The sequence below is a fragment of the Vespa crabro genome, chromosome 2 (assembly GCF_910589235.1).
Source record: "Vespa crabro chromosome 2, iyVesCrab1.2, whole genome shotgun sequence".
Taxonomy (NCBI): domain Eukaryota; kingdom Metazoa; phylum Arthropoda; class Insecta; order Hymenoptera; family Vespidae; genus Vespa; species Vespa crabro.
Window position 1 is genome coordinate 4,039,860 of NC_060956.1, and position 15,556 is coordinate 4,055,415.

General features: G+C 28.9%; 2 protein-coding genes across 2 annotated transcripts; both read right to left on the minus strand.

Annotated features, from left to right (window-relative positions):
• Positions 1-7,436: 7,436 nt before the first annotated feature.
• On the minus strand, positions 7,437-11,812 carry LOC124421850 (GATOR complex protein WDR24-like). The gene is made up of 4 exons (XM_046957510.1): positions 11,187-11,812; positions 10,715-10,933; positions 9,871-10,144; positions 7,437-9,128 (listed from the first exon to the last, which is right to left on the minus strand). Exons 1-4 carry the CDS (start codon positions 11,442-11,444, stop codon positions 7,846-7,848), a joined length of 2,034 nt encoding a protein of 677 aa, XP_046813466.1. The 5' UTR covers positions 11,445-11,812; the 3' UTR covers positions 7,437-7,845.
• A 15-nt stretch (positions 11,813-11,827) lies between these two features.
• On the minus strand, positions 11,828-15,242 carry LOC124421851 (gelsolin-related protein of 125 kDa). Its single transcript, XM_046957511.1, has 5 exons — positions 13,214-15,242; positions 13,043-13,134; positions 12,730-12,951; positions 12,502-12,644; positions 11,828-12,411 (listed from the first exon to the last, which is right to left on the minus strand). The coding sequence occupies exons 1-5, from the start codon at positions 15,160-15,162 to the stop codon at positions 12,244-12,246; spliced, it is 2,574 nt and encodes an 857-aa protein (XP_046813467.1). The 5' UTR covers positions 15,163-15,242; the 3' UTR covers positions 11,828-12,243.
• Positions 15,243-15,556: the final 314 nt, after the last annotated feature.

Sequence of the window (15,556 nt, forward strand, 5' to 3'; positions counted from 1 at the left end):
ACATGCATTAATCTAGTTCGGGTACCAAAAACTTAATTTAAAACAAAAACGAAAAAACAACAAAAAAAGAAGAAAAAAGGGAGAAGAAAAGATTATTAAAAAGAGAAAAAAAAACAAACAAACAAAAGAAGATGAAAAAGAAAAAAGAAAGGAAGAAAACTTTCTCGAGCGGCAATTTTTGTAATCAGTTTTTTGATATATACAATAACTGTCTCTTTCTCTCTCTCTCTCTCTCTCTCTCTTTTTCTCTCTCTCTCTCTCTCTCTTTCTTTTTCTCTCTCTCTCTCTCTCTCTCTTTTTCTCTCTCTCTCTCTCTCTCTCTCTTCGATTAATCCCGCTTCTATGCACAACATGCTCTAATATATTTTCTATACGATGAAAAATCAGGCAAAAATGGACTGTCTCCGTCCTTAAACAGGAGAACCCTGTTCCTTCGTTAAACCTCGCAAATTTTCTTACTATTTCTTAATACGATCGTATCGATAAATTTCGTTATGTATCATCTATTTAGTCGTGCACATATCGAAATAATTCAACAAAAATTAATATTAATTGTCTGTCACTGGCAAATATTATATTTTCGTCATGTATCCGCGTCTATTTGATCAGTTTCTTCGTATAAATGTTATTTATTCTCATTATCATTATTATCATTATTATTATTATTATTATTATTATTATTATTATTATTATTATTATTATTATTATTATTATTATTATTATTATTATTATTATTATTATTATTATTATTATTATTATTATTATTATTATTATTATTATTATTATTATTATTATTATTATTATTATTATTATTATTATTATTATTATTATTATTATTATTATTATTATTATTATTATTATTATTATTATTATTATTATTATTATTATTATTATTATTATTATTATTATTATTATTATATCTATAATTTATTTAACTTTACACTAATGGAATGAAGATAATAAAAGAAAGAAAAAGAAAGAAGAAAACAATTTTTGATTAAGACCATTGTAATAATTGTAAAATATTTCAATCCGTTTACTTGTACGTATAAACATATGAATGAATTTTTTTGTTAATTCTGGAAAAGGTAAAAAAGAAAAAAAAAAAAAAGAAAAAACCAAATACGTAACAATTCGTTTTTATAATTTCATTAACCAATCGTTAGAAATTCTCTCTATAATTTCTTTTCGACGCCTAACTTTTCTCTCTCGATTATTGATTTATTTATTTATATTGCATATGAGGACGATTCGATCGACGAAAAAAAATGAAAAGAAAAAAGATGATAATAATAATAATAATAGTAATAATAATAATAATAATAATAATAATAATAACAACAACAATAATAAAAATTAACAATAATAAAAGAAAGAAAAAAAAAAAAGAAGAAAATTAAGAACTAAAACAAGGAATCGCGAAGGAACAAGGTGAAAAACGTATAGTAGCAAAAAAAAAAAAGACATCGATCGAAACGGATAACCCGTGCTCTTTTGTATATTTCGCGAGTCACACACACAGATACCCCGCCCCACACATGTAAACAAACAAACAAACAAACAGTCTTATAGATGGATGCAGTACGATAGGTACGGGCTTTGTACCCTTTTTTGTACCTTTTAAAAGCCCGACGAGTGAAACACATGATAAATGCTCAACGGCACGAAATGTGCGCGAATCTGTTTTATTATTCCATTATACGTTTATTTCTTATTCTTAATACGGAAAAAAATAATAAGGAAAATGCTACCGCGAATTAATGATGTTAAATCTAAACGATTTAATTGACTCTATTTCTAGTCACAGTGAACTTTGCACATGTTCGAACAAAGAAGAAAAAGAAGAAGATTTCGAAGAAGAAGATGATGATGACAACAAAGAAGAAATAAATATATAATTATAATAAATAAATAAATAAATAAATAAATGAGAGTACACGCGCAAATGAAAATACACGAACAAATACACACTTATGCTAATAATTAAATACATAAAGATATACACGCGCACACGCAAACAAAACGCGACGCGGATGGAACAATTGTCTGAGCAGAAAGTTTTAGAAATAACCTTTCGTTGTCCATATAAATTAAAAGGAAAAAAGAAAAACCAAAAAAAAAAAGGAAGAAAAGAAAAAAAAATGAAAAAAAAGAAGCAGAAAAAAAGGAAAAAAAAAAGAAGTATATAAAATAATATACAATACATATGCGAAACTTGCTAATCATTCGTTCGTTCTTTTCTATAAGAGTATCGGCAGATCGACGGCTAGACTACTATGGCGAGAAGATGATGTACGTAATGACAGTTGCAAAAAAAAAAAAGAAAAAACCACGAAACAAGGCAATCAGCCCTCATTTTCTTTCTTTTCCCTTATTATTATTATTATTATTATTATTATTATTATTATTATTATTATTATTATTATTATTATTATTATTGTTATTATTATTATTATTATTATTATTATTATTATTATTATTATTATTATTATTATTATTATTATTATTAATGTTATTATTATTATTCTTTTTCATGTATATGTGTGTATATATATATATATATATATATATATATATATATATATATATATATATATATATATATATATATCATGCCTTTCTTTTCGAATCGTATGAAGCATGAATAAAAATGTGTACTTTGAAATGAAAAGGAACAAAAAAAAAAAGTTCAGAAGAAGAAAGTCTGACATATCCACATTTTTTTATTTTTTTTCATTTCGTTTAAATTCATTTTCTTTTTTTTTTTTTTTTTTCTATCTCTTTATAATATTACGTAATCTTTTTTATGTCACACGTTCATATAATGTATTTTATTTAATTATTCTTTTTTTTGTTTTTTGTATTTTTTTTTTTTTTTAAATTGCACAAAAATTAACTTTCAATTGACATTCCACAATTTATATAATTTGTTATTATATAAATTTTATTCAGAGATACGATTTAAATTCATAATTTGTTATGTATAAACTTGTAATTATACGAATTTCTTTTGGCAAAAGGATTAAATTTATATTTCGTCAAGTACAAAGTTTCTAATAATATAAATTTTCTTCAATCGACAGAATATATTTATACCTCGTCGAATATAAATTCAATAATAATATAATTTTTTATTTAAACAGAATTTGAATGTATACTTTTGTAAGTATACATTTGAAATTAAATAAATTTTGTTTATAGAGCAAAAAAAATATAGATTTAAATTGTAGAGGGTTGGTTAATTGTTTACTTTTTTATTTTCTCATTACTATCTCATTCATTCTTTCTTTCATTCATTCATTCATTCATTCATTCATTCATTCATTTAATAATTAATTCACACGAATTCTTCCGTTTCTCTCTCTCTCTCTCTTTCTCCCTCTCACTCTCTTTCTCTTTCCCCTTCGTTATTCGTTCGATTATCATTATCGTCGATTCGTAGATTCTTTCGTATTCTTATCGAGAGTCACTTCTTTGCTCCACCCCGTCCCTGTCTCCCCCTCCCTCAAAATTGGATCGAAATTGTTTTCAAATTCTCCTGGAATTGTTTCGTAGATGAAGAAGTTTTTTTTGGAAGTTGTTGGGCGTGAGGGGCGGGGGGTTGAAAGCAAGAAGAGGGTGGTGATAGATGCTGATAAGAAGAGTTACGAAGGGTAAGGATGATAGAACGTCAGAAGACAAACGAAAAGAAGATATCGTAAATAAAATGGTGGACGACGAAGGATTAGGAGAAAGAGAAGAAGATGGTGGAAAAAGTAGGAGGAGGGAGGGAGGGAGGAAAGGAGGGAGGAGATTGACGTAAGGGAATACTACATTAAAGTTTTCGCGATTTAAATCGATGAAAGGACGGAGAATTTGTCGGGAACTAATGTCTATTTCAACGAGACCCTTTCAAGAATTTAATATCCGACGGCGAATGCTAAAGGAAAAAAGGAGGAAGAAAAAGAAAAAAAAAAAAAAGAAAAATTGCAGTAGTACGTTAACTAATTACATATACATACATAAGTAAGAAAAATATATAAGATATAAATTTTCATGATTATATACGTACTTATTTAATTTCGGATATGTGTTACTCTCAAATTGATAAAAAAAAAACCATTTGCGGACTGATTATTATTTACGAATAGAACTGTCTCTACGTATCCACCATATTGGATCTCTCTAACAATTTATTCATTGATATATATATATATATATATATATATATATATATATATATATATATATATATTCGATGAATATCTAACGATAGTTATAAAAACGTCGCGTACAGAAAAACTTTGAATTGGTCAATAATTCCTTTAACCCCTACCACGATTTCACCCTCTTTCCGTACTCATCATCGAATGGATACCCTTTCGTTACTGGACGATTATCGTTCGCTATATATATATATATATATATATATATATATATTTATTTATTTATAAAATAATAATAAATATATTGTAGTAGACGAACAGTTGGTATGGGTTCGACGTTAGATCCGATAAAGTGGAAGATAAGAGATAAAAAGGACGGAAAAAGATTAAAATGAAGAAGAAGAAGAAGGAGAAGAGGATAAAAGAAAAAAAATCGTAAAGATTTAAGAACGCAATTTAAAAAATTCAAAGAAAATTGAAATCGAACAATGACGCTCGCGTTCTCGCTATTAATCGATAGATAGTTACAAAGATTTCATCACTTTTTTATATATGCAATGCATATAAATATACATGTGTGTATGTGTGTGTGTGCGTATGTGGGTGCGTGTGCGTAATTATGTAATAACATATTAAAATAGTATATAACTATATTGGTAATGGTCATTATTACTATTAAAGATAATAATTAATAATGATTAATTATAATATTATAATATTAACGATAAGGATATAACAATCGATCGGATTAGCCTAAATAATCCGATTTTAAGTATCGAAAAAAAAGAGGAAGAAGAAAAATGTCATCATTTTGTGTCAAACTCGTGTCCATTCTTCCTTCTCTCTCTCTCTCTCTCTCTCTCTCTCTCACTTTTTCTTTCTTTCTTTATTTTTATCCTTATCTCTGCTTTTGTCTTGTGTTCGAATAAAGACACGCATCTCATATTTTCTTTTCTCTAATCTCATAAATCTTCTTACATGCAAATTATTCCAACGTGTACACCACATAAGAAAATGATCTTTTCCATTTATCCTTCGACATCACTCTCTCTCTCTCTCTCTCTCTCTCTCTCTCTCTCTCTCTCTCTCTCTCTCTCTCTCTCTCTCTTTCGTTTGTTCGACTCTTTGTTCGTTCGACACTCTTATTATCATTCGCTCTCCGTTCGGTAAAAAAAAAAAAAAAAGAAAAAAAAAGAAAAAAAAAAGGAAGAAAGGGAAAAGAAAAAAAAAAGATAAAGAATCGATTCGACCTGTTGGAATATTAAAAGAGTGGAATTGTGATATTATCGAAAGAGAATCAATTGAATTATACCGCACTAGTCTGATATAAGTACAAACGGAGGAAATGGAAATTATCTACTATAAAAGCAGAGAGAGGGAGAGAGTTTTCATAATCGAGCTTTGGTTAGCTTTATTTTTAGATAAATCCTTCGATCGCAAACGTGCTATAACTTCGTGTCCATATTCTTTCTAGTAAAGTTAACCACACAACTTTGCGAATTATCGAAATGCTTGTCAAATCTTAAGAGTGAAAAAGAAGGGCCATAGACGTGTCACGATTGTGAATCTCCAAATATCGAGAAAATTTGAATCGGTCGTCACGAAAATTGCAAGATTGATTCGGTAAAAGAAATTTCACGCGAACATTTTCTTTCTTTTGTCACACGCGTTATTTTATTACAATTTTGTAATCTTATATACATAAATATTATTTATTATGAATATCTATACGTACTTACTTTTTTAATCCGTGTATCTCATGAGAAAAAAAAAGATTATTCTCAAACAATTCATATCCATAATAATTTTTAATAATTTTTCAATTATTAACGGACAAATTATTTTTTGCAAATAAATATATTCGCTTTTCAATCTTCTTGTTCTTGTCGTAATAATAAAAAAAATTGTTTCTCAAGAAAAAAAAAAGAAAAAATATATATATGGTTATTTTTTTCTGTTTGCCATGACAAAAAAATAATTTTTAAATAAATTCGAATTCAAAATGTTAAAATATCTATAGAACGAAAAATATACCTTTCATCTGCAATTGAATGAATTTGCAACCTGAGTTTATGATTAAGAGAAGAAATAAATTTTATTAATTTATTTGCAAATGTGAATCGAAAGATGCAAGAGTGATGTTAAAGGATATTTAAAAAATGAGTATGAAATGAAACGTAACGTTAAGGAAAATGATATAAAAGGAGAAATAGAGAGAGAGAGAGAAAGAGAGAGAGTTAGAGAAAGAAAGAAAAATGATAATTAAACGAGAGATAAATAATTAAAATTGTCTAATTTCATTATTTCGACGAAAGATACTTCGATAACATTCGATCTAATCTCAAAGAATAATTTACAACTGATATTTGAGTGCAAGAGAGACAGAGAGCGGGGAAAGAGAGAGCGAGAGAGAGAGAGAGAGAGAGAGAGAGAGAGAGAGAATAAATAATGAGAATATGAATAAACGAGAGGAGAAGCAAATGAATATTCATTTTTTCGAATTGCGATGAAGCAGTGTGAAAGTGAACATTTAAAGATCTATCATTGTAACTAACATAATCTAGCGACATTGAAACACGTATTATAATAGATACGTTTGTTTTACGTCCTATGGAGAATAAGAGAGTAAGCGATAGCAACAAAAGAATGAGATGTGTCGATACACTCATAAATAACGCATACGCATTATAATTAAATGCATGTGTATTGATCGTACGCACGCGTATAATTCGTACGCACGCGTATAATTCGTAGGCACTCGTATAAAATGTACATGCCTATGGTTATATATACGTAACACAAACACGTGTATTACTCACATATTATATATATATATATATATATATATATATATATATATATATATTATATATAAATATATATTATGTATATTTGCACTAATACATGACAAATAAATCGGAAAGCTTTCGAACGTTTTGAAATATCGAAAAGAAATAATCGATTCTATTAAATACGAAGGAAGAAAATCCATCATTTTTTTTCCATTGCATTGTCTTATTAAATATATACATACATTAAATATATATATATATATATATTTAATGTATGTATATATGTAATAAGCGAACTAATTATCGTTTGTTTCCAAACGATTGGTATTATACATAATAATTAATGAATTATTACAATCGAGTACAAACATTCGTTTCATTCCTCATCATTATTATATCGTTATCATTATCATCATTGTTATTATTATCGACGTATTATTATTTTTTAATTTTATTATTATTATTATTATTATTATTATTATTATTATCATTATTATCATCATTATTCTCATCGTTATATTATCGATGTGAGAGTGAACAAAAAAAAAACAAAAAACACAAGCAAAGAAAGGAAAAGCAGCAAAAGAAAAAAGCAGAGAGAGAAAAAAAAGAAAAATAAACTGTACGTAGCAGGAGGCCCGTCTTTTTTGGTATTGTCCAAAATTTTGTCGTCTGCTTTTATTGTTAAATTTGTTGTTGTAATTCGAAGAAAAGAAAAAAAATGTCCAAATGTCTTTGTATCACGAAGGATATATATATATATATATATATATATATTTATTGTTTAAAAAAAAAAACCAATGATCACACAAATTAAACTAATAAGAGAATTAATTGATTAAAGCAAAAGGAGAAAAAAGCAAAGCGAAACAAGAAAAAAAAGAGAAAAAAAAAACCGCGAAAATTGTTCACATTTCTTCAAAATTCTTTTTATCCTCGAGCTCGAATGAATTCGTCGATTGTTCCGTAATATCTTCGATCAATGCCCTTTTATCATTCGAATTTTCATCAGTTCGATCGTCAGATCGTACGAGTTCCTTATCGTCCTTTTCGTTCTTTAAAAAATCCGGTATTATGGCGTACTTTTGTTTACTTTGCAATTCCTCATAATGTTCGCAAAATTCTTTGTAAAGATTCGCATGATCGTATCTTCTTCCATCGTTCTCGGATCTTTTAACGAGATCGGCAATAGCACATAGATCAGATTTTGGAATATCACCTGAAACATCTCTGTAATGCGATCGTATTCTCGTGTCAACGTTCATGCCAATATTTTTATCAGACGGAGATTTTGTTTTATAAAAATTCTCGAAAGCTTCAGTGAAAACTGATCTTGGATTAGAAAGAGAATCATTGTACCAAGAATTCCAACGTTTTTTACGATTATTATCGTCTTGTTCATTATCGTTAATCAATTTATCGATACATTCCTCGAGCAATGGTGATTTCTTTTGAGTAAATGTCTTAGCTTGTTTCATCAAATGTTCCTTACATTTTACGGCCAAAGAAACGTTAGATTTTTCTAACGTTAAATCTTTATCTTCGATCGTAATAATTTTATCATTTTCCGTAGAAATTAATTTCATACAATTAGTATTTTTATTATTCTCGTCTCTCATTTCGTCGGACGATTTCGTTGTATTGGTATTTAATAAGATTTTAGGTGAAACTTTTAAAGACAATAAATCATATACACTCTCGGATCCTGACGAATCATTTTTATTATCATTTTTATTATCATTATTCCGATCTTTATCGATATTTAATTCAACAATTTCTCGATTTTCATCTATCAAGTTAATTAATTCATTCGATAATGTCTCTTTCACTTTTGTATTACTATTTTCGTCGATAGAACATCCTTCGAATATTTCTTTATTAGAATCATTCTCGTTATCAGACTGATGTTGTACACTCACGGATGGATTATCGTTGTTTTTATTAATATTATCGTCTTTCCAAAATCCTTCGACGTTTCCATTTTTTATTACGATATTGTTCTCCTCGACGAATTTATCGACGTTAGTGCAAAAATCTTTCATACCTTGACGAATGCTACTTAATTTTTCTGTCAATGGATTCTTATTATTTTTTCTTTGATAATTTCCTACGTTGGAATATTTTGAAACATCGTAGGATGCGTTAAAAGCAGCAGCGTCATCAGGTAACGTGTTTCGAATATTTTCATTTTCTGAAATAACAATATCATATTAAATACATAAAATATGAAATATGGTAATAATAATATTGCGAATATTTGTTTAAATAATAATTAATATTATTGCAAAAAAAAAAGAAAATTAAACAAAACAATTTTACACTATTCGCAAATAATTTATACGCTGTTATTTATTAATCTTAGTATTTTGAAACATTTCCAATCAATATTTTAAATAAATGGTCAATACTTATAATAAAATATGATAATGTATATAATTGAAGACAAAAAAAAATCACTGCGAATATTTATAAATATAATAATTCGTCAATATTTTATATAAATAGGTGATCAATATTAATAATAAATACGAATGCAATCACAATACATAATTATTTATATTGATCGGTGATATATAATCACTTATCGATATTTTATTATAAATATTGATCGAAAATATTTCCATATATTCAAAAATTTATTATAGAAAATATTTATCGAGTATTGATGAGAATACTGATTCAATTAAGTGATAATAATAATTATATATTGATGAAAAAAAAAAAGAAAAAACGAGATATTTTGAAAGAAATGTGTAACAAGATGCATACATATGTAGAATACAAAATAGAAAGAAACAAATAGATTGTTCAAATATATAAATGAGACGTAATAAAAATTCATTTATATATAAAAAAAAAAAAAAAAAAAAGAAAAGAAAAAGAAAAATATGTACATTGGCATAAAACAACCACATTTCGTTAATTAAATTTACCATTGTTATCGAGTTTAGGTTCCTTTTTGTCGGATATACAAGGCTGTTGCTCCTCGTTCGTTTTATCCACCGTTGTTTTTAGAATAATTTTCGCATAATCCGTGACCTCTCTACCCAAAGCGTAACCACCTAGAGGATCTTCAAGACTTTTACGTTCATTCAAAACTTGTTTGCCTAATCTCTTTTTCTCAGCATCACCGGCAACGTAATCCTTCGATCGTAAAGTTTCTTCCTCCTCACAATTCATTTCTCGATTCTGATCTTTATCGATGATCTTCGAAGTGAATATTTGAAGAAGGAAAAAAAAAGAAAAATAAAAAAATAAATATCGTTTCAAATGAAAATATACAGATTGGGTTAAAAATTTCCGAAACGATCTTACAAATCAATTTATTTCTTTTTTCGAGAATTCTCAAATGAATTTTTTATTTTTGTGTTGGTTTTTCTTTTTTCTTTTTCTCAACGATAGTAAAAAAAATTTCGTAAATTTTTGCGGCTTTACAATCTGCAATACAAGAAAAAAAGAAGAAAAAAAAAGGAAGGAAAAATCCCCCACCCCTCCTCCCTTCCCTCCCCCCCCCCCTAAAAAAAAGAAGAAGAAAAGAAAAGAAAAGTTAGCCTGAAAAAGAAGTCAATTAGTTCATCTAAAATTTCTCCGGGAGGGGAGGGAAAATTTCCACCCACGTCTTTGTCATAGTGTCATTTGTTTTGGATTCGTCGAAGATAGACGAAGAAGAAGAAGAAGAAGAAGAAGAAGAAGAAGAAAAAGAAAAAAAAAGAAAAGTTAAACAAGAAGAAGAAGAAGAAGAAGAAGAAGAAGAAGGAAGAAGAAGTCAAAAATTACCCGAGTAGTTTTCCAGGGTACGATGAGATTACGTTGTGCATTTTTCTCTTCCTCCGCCAATGGCCTGTTTCCGTCACTTTCCTCGATTACTTTTTGTCGGCCGTTTTTATTTTCTTCGTCGTTTTCCAGCTCGGCATCGGAATAAGTGGGGGAAGATGAGGACGAAGACGAAGACGAAGATGATGAGACGCTCAACTTTTTCTTCCCTTCCAGCTTAAGCTTCGTCAGAGAGAAAGAGAGAGAGAGAGTGTGTGTGAGAGAGAACGAGTGAGAACGAGTGAGAGAGAGAGAGAGAGAGAGAGAGGGGGGGGGGGAGAGAAAGAGGGAGAGTGAACAGGGCAGAGCAACAGGGCATACAGGCAACAAGATTCACGCAACGTGAATGATCAATAGTCCGCGATGTGTGGACCGCGAAGATGATCTTATTCGAAGCACGAATTCTGTATCAGACCTTGACGAAACTAGTTCTTACCAGTTCCTTGCTCGTACACATCGGCGACTTCTCCCTGTCGACTTCTTCGTCGTCCTGTTGATTCGTTTTCTTCTTATTAGTTATCTCCGCTTCCCTTTCGGGCCTACCGACCGGTTTGCGAAGCTTTCTTTTGTTTATCAACTCTTTCGAGGGCGGATCGTGTGCATGTTGAGAGGTAAACAAAGATCGATGCAAGTTAAATGAGTGAAAGCAGTTGGACAACTTATCGTCATTAAATGGGAAATCATTTTCTTTCATTCTTTCTTTCTTTCTTTTCTTTTTGTTTCTTTTTTTTTTTTTTTTTTTCTTTTTCCTTTCTTTTATCCCTTCCAAACGTTTTTACGATTTTCATGAGCGAAGAAATTTGATGCGATCAAATGATGAAAAGTATGCAAAATAATGAGAATATAATATAGTATATGTTTTCTTTTTTTTTTTTCCTTTTTTCTTTTCTTTTTCCTTTTTCTCCCCCTCTCATTATTTTCGTAATAAAACGATAATAAACTGAGTATGCAAAACGATGGCTACAAAAAATATATATATGTATATGCTGGAAATATTTTCTTATAATATCTTGCTATTGTGTATGTCATATATTTATATATATATATATTTTTTTTGTTTTCTCTTTTTAAAGTAAAATGACAATAAAATTAAGCATATATATATATATATATTTTTTTTTTTTAATAATAAAATGATATAAAAAAAAAGGTATGAAAAATGATCAATCTATTCTAATTATAATCCATAGTACCTATTTATTAGGCATCTTCACTTATATAACCTATACTTATTTATAAAGCATTATAATATTTCTAATACCTTATTTTTATTTTCTAATACCAACCCATAACACTATCGTTGATCTTCTTCTGTTCTGCCTCAATCCATCGTTGTCTTTCGGCTGCCTCTTCTTTCGGACCACCTCGCATCCTAACAAAAAAAAAAAAAAAATAAAAAAAATAAAAAAATAGAAAAAATAAAGAAAAAAAGGAAACAAATATTATAAATACTCTCCAGTCTAGAATTTGATCATTTATCATTTGTTCTAATTTTACCATGCTTCGGCACAAGCACGATCTCGTGGAAAGACCGGCCTGTCGTCCAGATAATGAAGATTCTTACACTTTAAAATCATCGTCTTTCGATACATTTTAATATTCTTTAAAACAGGATTACCGGTCAAAGTAATTACTCTTAAAGATTTCATATCACCGAGAATCTGAAATAAATCCTCTGAACGTTATACCTAAATATTTGATTGAAAATTAAAAATTAATTGTTCATATCGAATGTAATCCAACCGACTTACGTCGACGATATCGAATGTATCTATTCGATTATGAGATATATCCAAAATCGATAGATATTCCAACAATCGGAGATGCTCGATGTCCGTACTACTTTGTAAATAATTATAAGACAAATTCAACGTATTTAAGAACTTCAGACTGTCTGAAAACATTGTGTAAATATTTAAAAAAAAAAAAAAAAAAAAAAATAACATTATCGATATGAATAATGAGAGTTTATGAATTACCAAGATTTTCAATTTTTGTTATCATATTATAGGACAAGTTCAATGTGTCCAATTTCGTTAGGTATTCCAAATTTTCAATTTTGCTGATTATATTGTGATGAAGATACAGACATCTAAGTTCACTTTGATTCTCTAAATTTGCAATTTCACGAATTCCATTGTTCTCCAACCAAAGTGTCTTCAAACCCGTGTACTTTTCCAGATTTTCGATAAACGAGAAGCCTTGCTTCCGAATAAATAATTAAAAAAGAAAAAAGAAGAAAACAAAAAAAAAAAAAAGAAACAAATTCAAGTTTATCCTCATTACATTTACCTTTGTAATGTAGATATAAGACGTCGTTCAACCAAGGAGTCTGATAAAGCTTATGTTCTTTACAATGTTTCTTGATAAACTGCTCCGTCATTCTAGTAATTATTAATTTGATATATCGAATGGGAACAAAAAATAATAATCCATCGTTATGGTATAACAAATATTTTTTACCTTACGCCATGCTTTTTTTCATCGTAATCATAAACTTTGCCTTTGATGTACGGCCTGTTCTCTTTTTCCTTTAAATAAGCGAAAAGTGATTCGTTGGAATCAACTTTATCAATGGTTTTATCATCCATTGGACCTTGTGAATTTTCATTCGACGATGATAAATCATCGATAATTTCCACTTGAACAATGTCTTCCGATATATTATTACATGTTACATTTGTTTTTATAATGTCATCGTTGTTATCAATATCATTTTGATTTGCATCTATCGATTCTTTTTTATATTCATGATCTAGGGTCGTTACCTTAGCTATATCAGTTTCATGATTTTCGTCATAATCGGTGCTAGTATCTTCCTTTTTAATTATTAACGTGATATCGTTATCGGGATAATCGACGTTTGATTTCGATGTATCACTCGATACATCTATCAAAGCTTTCTCATTAATCATAGAATCTAATTTACAATTGATAATGTTATCAATCAAATTTTCATTAATAAATTCTATCAATGATTTTTCGTCGCTTTCATTCACAATTATTTTCTCTATTTCGATCGGTATTGTTTTATCCAAAACAATCTTTTCATCTACCTTTACAGTTTCAAGATTCACATTATGAGATACAGTATCCCCTTCATTTAAAATTTCCGAACTTTCGGGCAGCCTTTTTTTCAGGTCTATCATCCTATCTTTAAAATCTTTCTCCATCACTTTTATCCTATAATTTTCTGTAACTTCGTTTTTCGTTAAAGGCATCTCGATGAATGGCGATACCGATCTTTGATTTTCAACAATATTCTCTTCTAATTCGTCCACGTCCAATTTTGTATTTACGTCGATCAATTCGTAATCTTCAATTTCGGCAATTGCCTTTTGTTCAGTCAACAATTCTTCGAAACGATTAAATTCAATGGCTAAATCTTTCAATGACTCGTTTTTCAAATTTTCTATCTTCATTTTTTGTTCATTGATTTTTTTCAAAATTTCATTAACTTCCACCTCGGATTTGTAACGTGTAGAATCTAATAATTTAGCCAATTTTTTAGCATGAATTTCTTTCATGTCTACTAAAATATTATCATTTGTTAATTCAACGAATTTTTCTTCCCTTTCGTCAATATTAGATTCGTTTATGTCCAAAGCATCGAAATATTCCAATAATTCTTCCTGTTCGTTCTTCGTGTTTTCCTCGTCGACACGTTCAATCGATAAATCTGAAAAGAAATCTTTTTCGATCTTTTCCGTGAACTTATCGCTACCGGAAGAACCTTTCCCTTCCATATTCATTATGTTTATAACGTCTTTCGTGTTGAGGTAGTACAGCATATTTTCGAAATTTTCGAAACGTAATTCGTTAGAATTTTCAAAAAGTATCGAGGCCAGTTTGTCCAATCGTTTTCCAACTTCTACGAGATCGTTTTGTTTTTTCAAATTGTCTCCTTTCTCTTCCTGTTCCTCTTCCTGTTTCTCTTCCTCTTCCTCTTCCTCTTCCTGTTCCTCTTCCTCCATAATTATTTTATCCAATTCCGAATCAAACGAAAAATCTATCGACGTTTTTTCTTCATTGACCTCTAAAACGTCCAAAGATTTTTCCAATTCCCCGAAATCTATACTGGCACAACTGTCATCTTTCAAATGATCGTTCGAACGATTCTCAAAACTTTCTCGACGATTAAATACGTTCGAGTCATTTTCTTGTAAAAGTACGTCGTTTGAAATGTCACTGATTAAAATAGGATCATTCGTAGAATCATTTATTTCAAAGATCCTTGAACCGTCCAAAATCATTTTGCTTTGATCATCAGCATTTTCACATGCCGTTAGAGAATTCGACGTGTCCTCGATGATTCCTTCCTGATTAATGACAGTTTGAACGTCCGATCCACTGTCATAGAAAACCAATGTATATTCTTCCGAATCACTATCGTTCTCGCTTTCGTCCGTCATAATTTTTTTCTTAGATTCACTTTCGATCAAATTAGGTATCAGATAGGTCTTCGATTCGTTTGTATCAATACGATTTTCTTCTTCTTCAACGATCTAAATTAATACAATAATTAACGATAAAGAAATATATCGATAATAATTCAACGAACTAATCGTATCTATTATTTTAAACATTTTTCATACCTTGTCGTTCTTCAATACTATCATCGGTTCATCTTCTTCTGCATTTTTTAATTCGTCGTCGATAATCGTCGAACTTTCACGATCTTCAATTCCAATCCTTTCTGAATTACTCATGACTCTGGTTTATTCTTCAATCAAAATATTCAAAGAAATAAAAAGTAGCCAACGTGCACAGATTAAATAGAAAAAGAGATAGAGAGAAAGGGGAGAG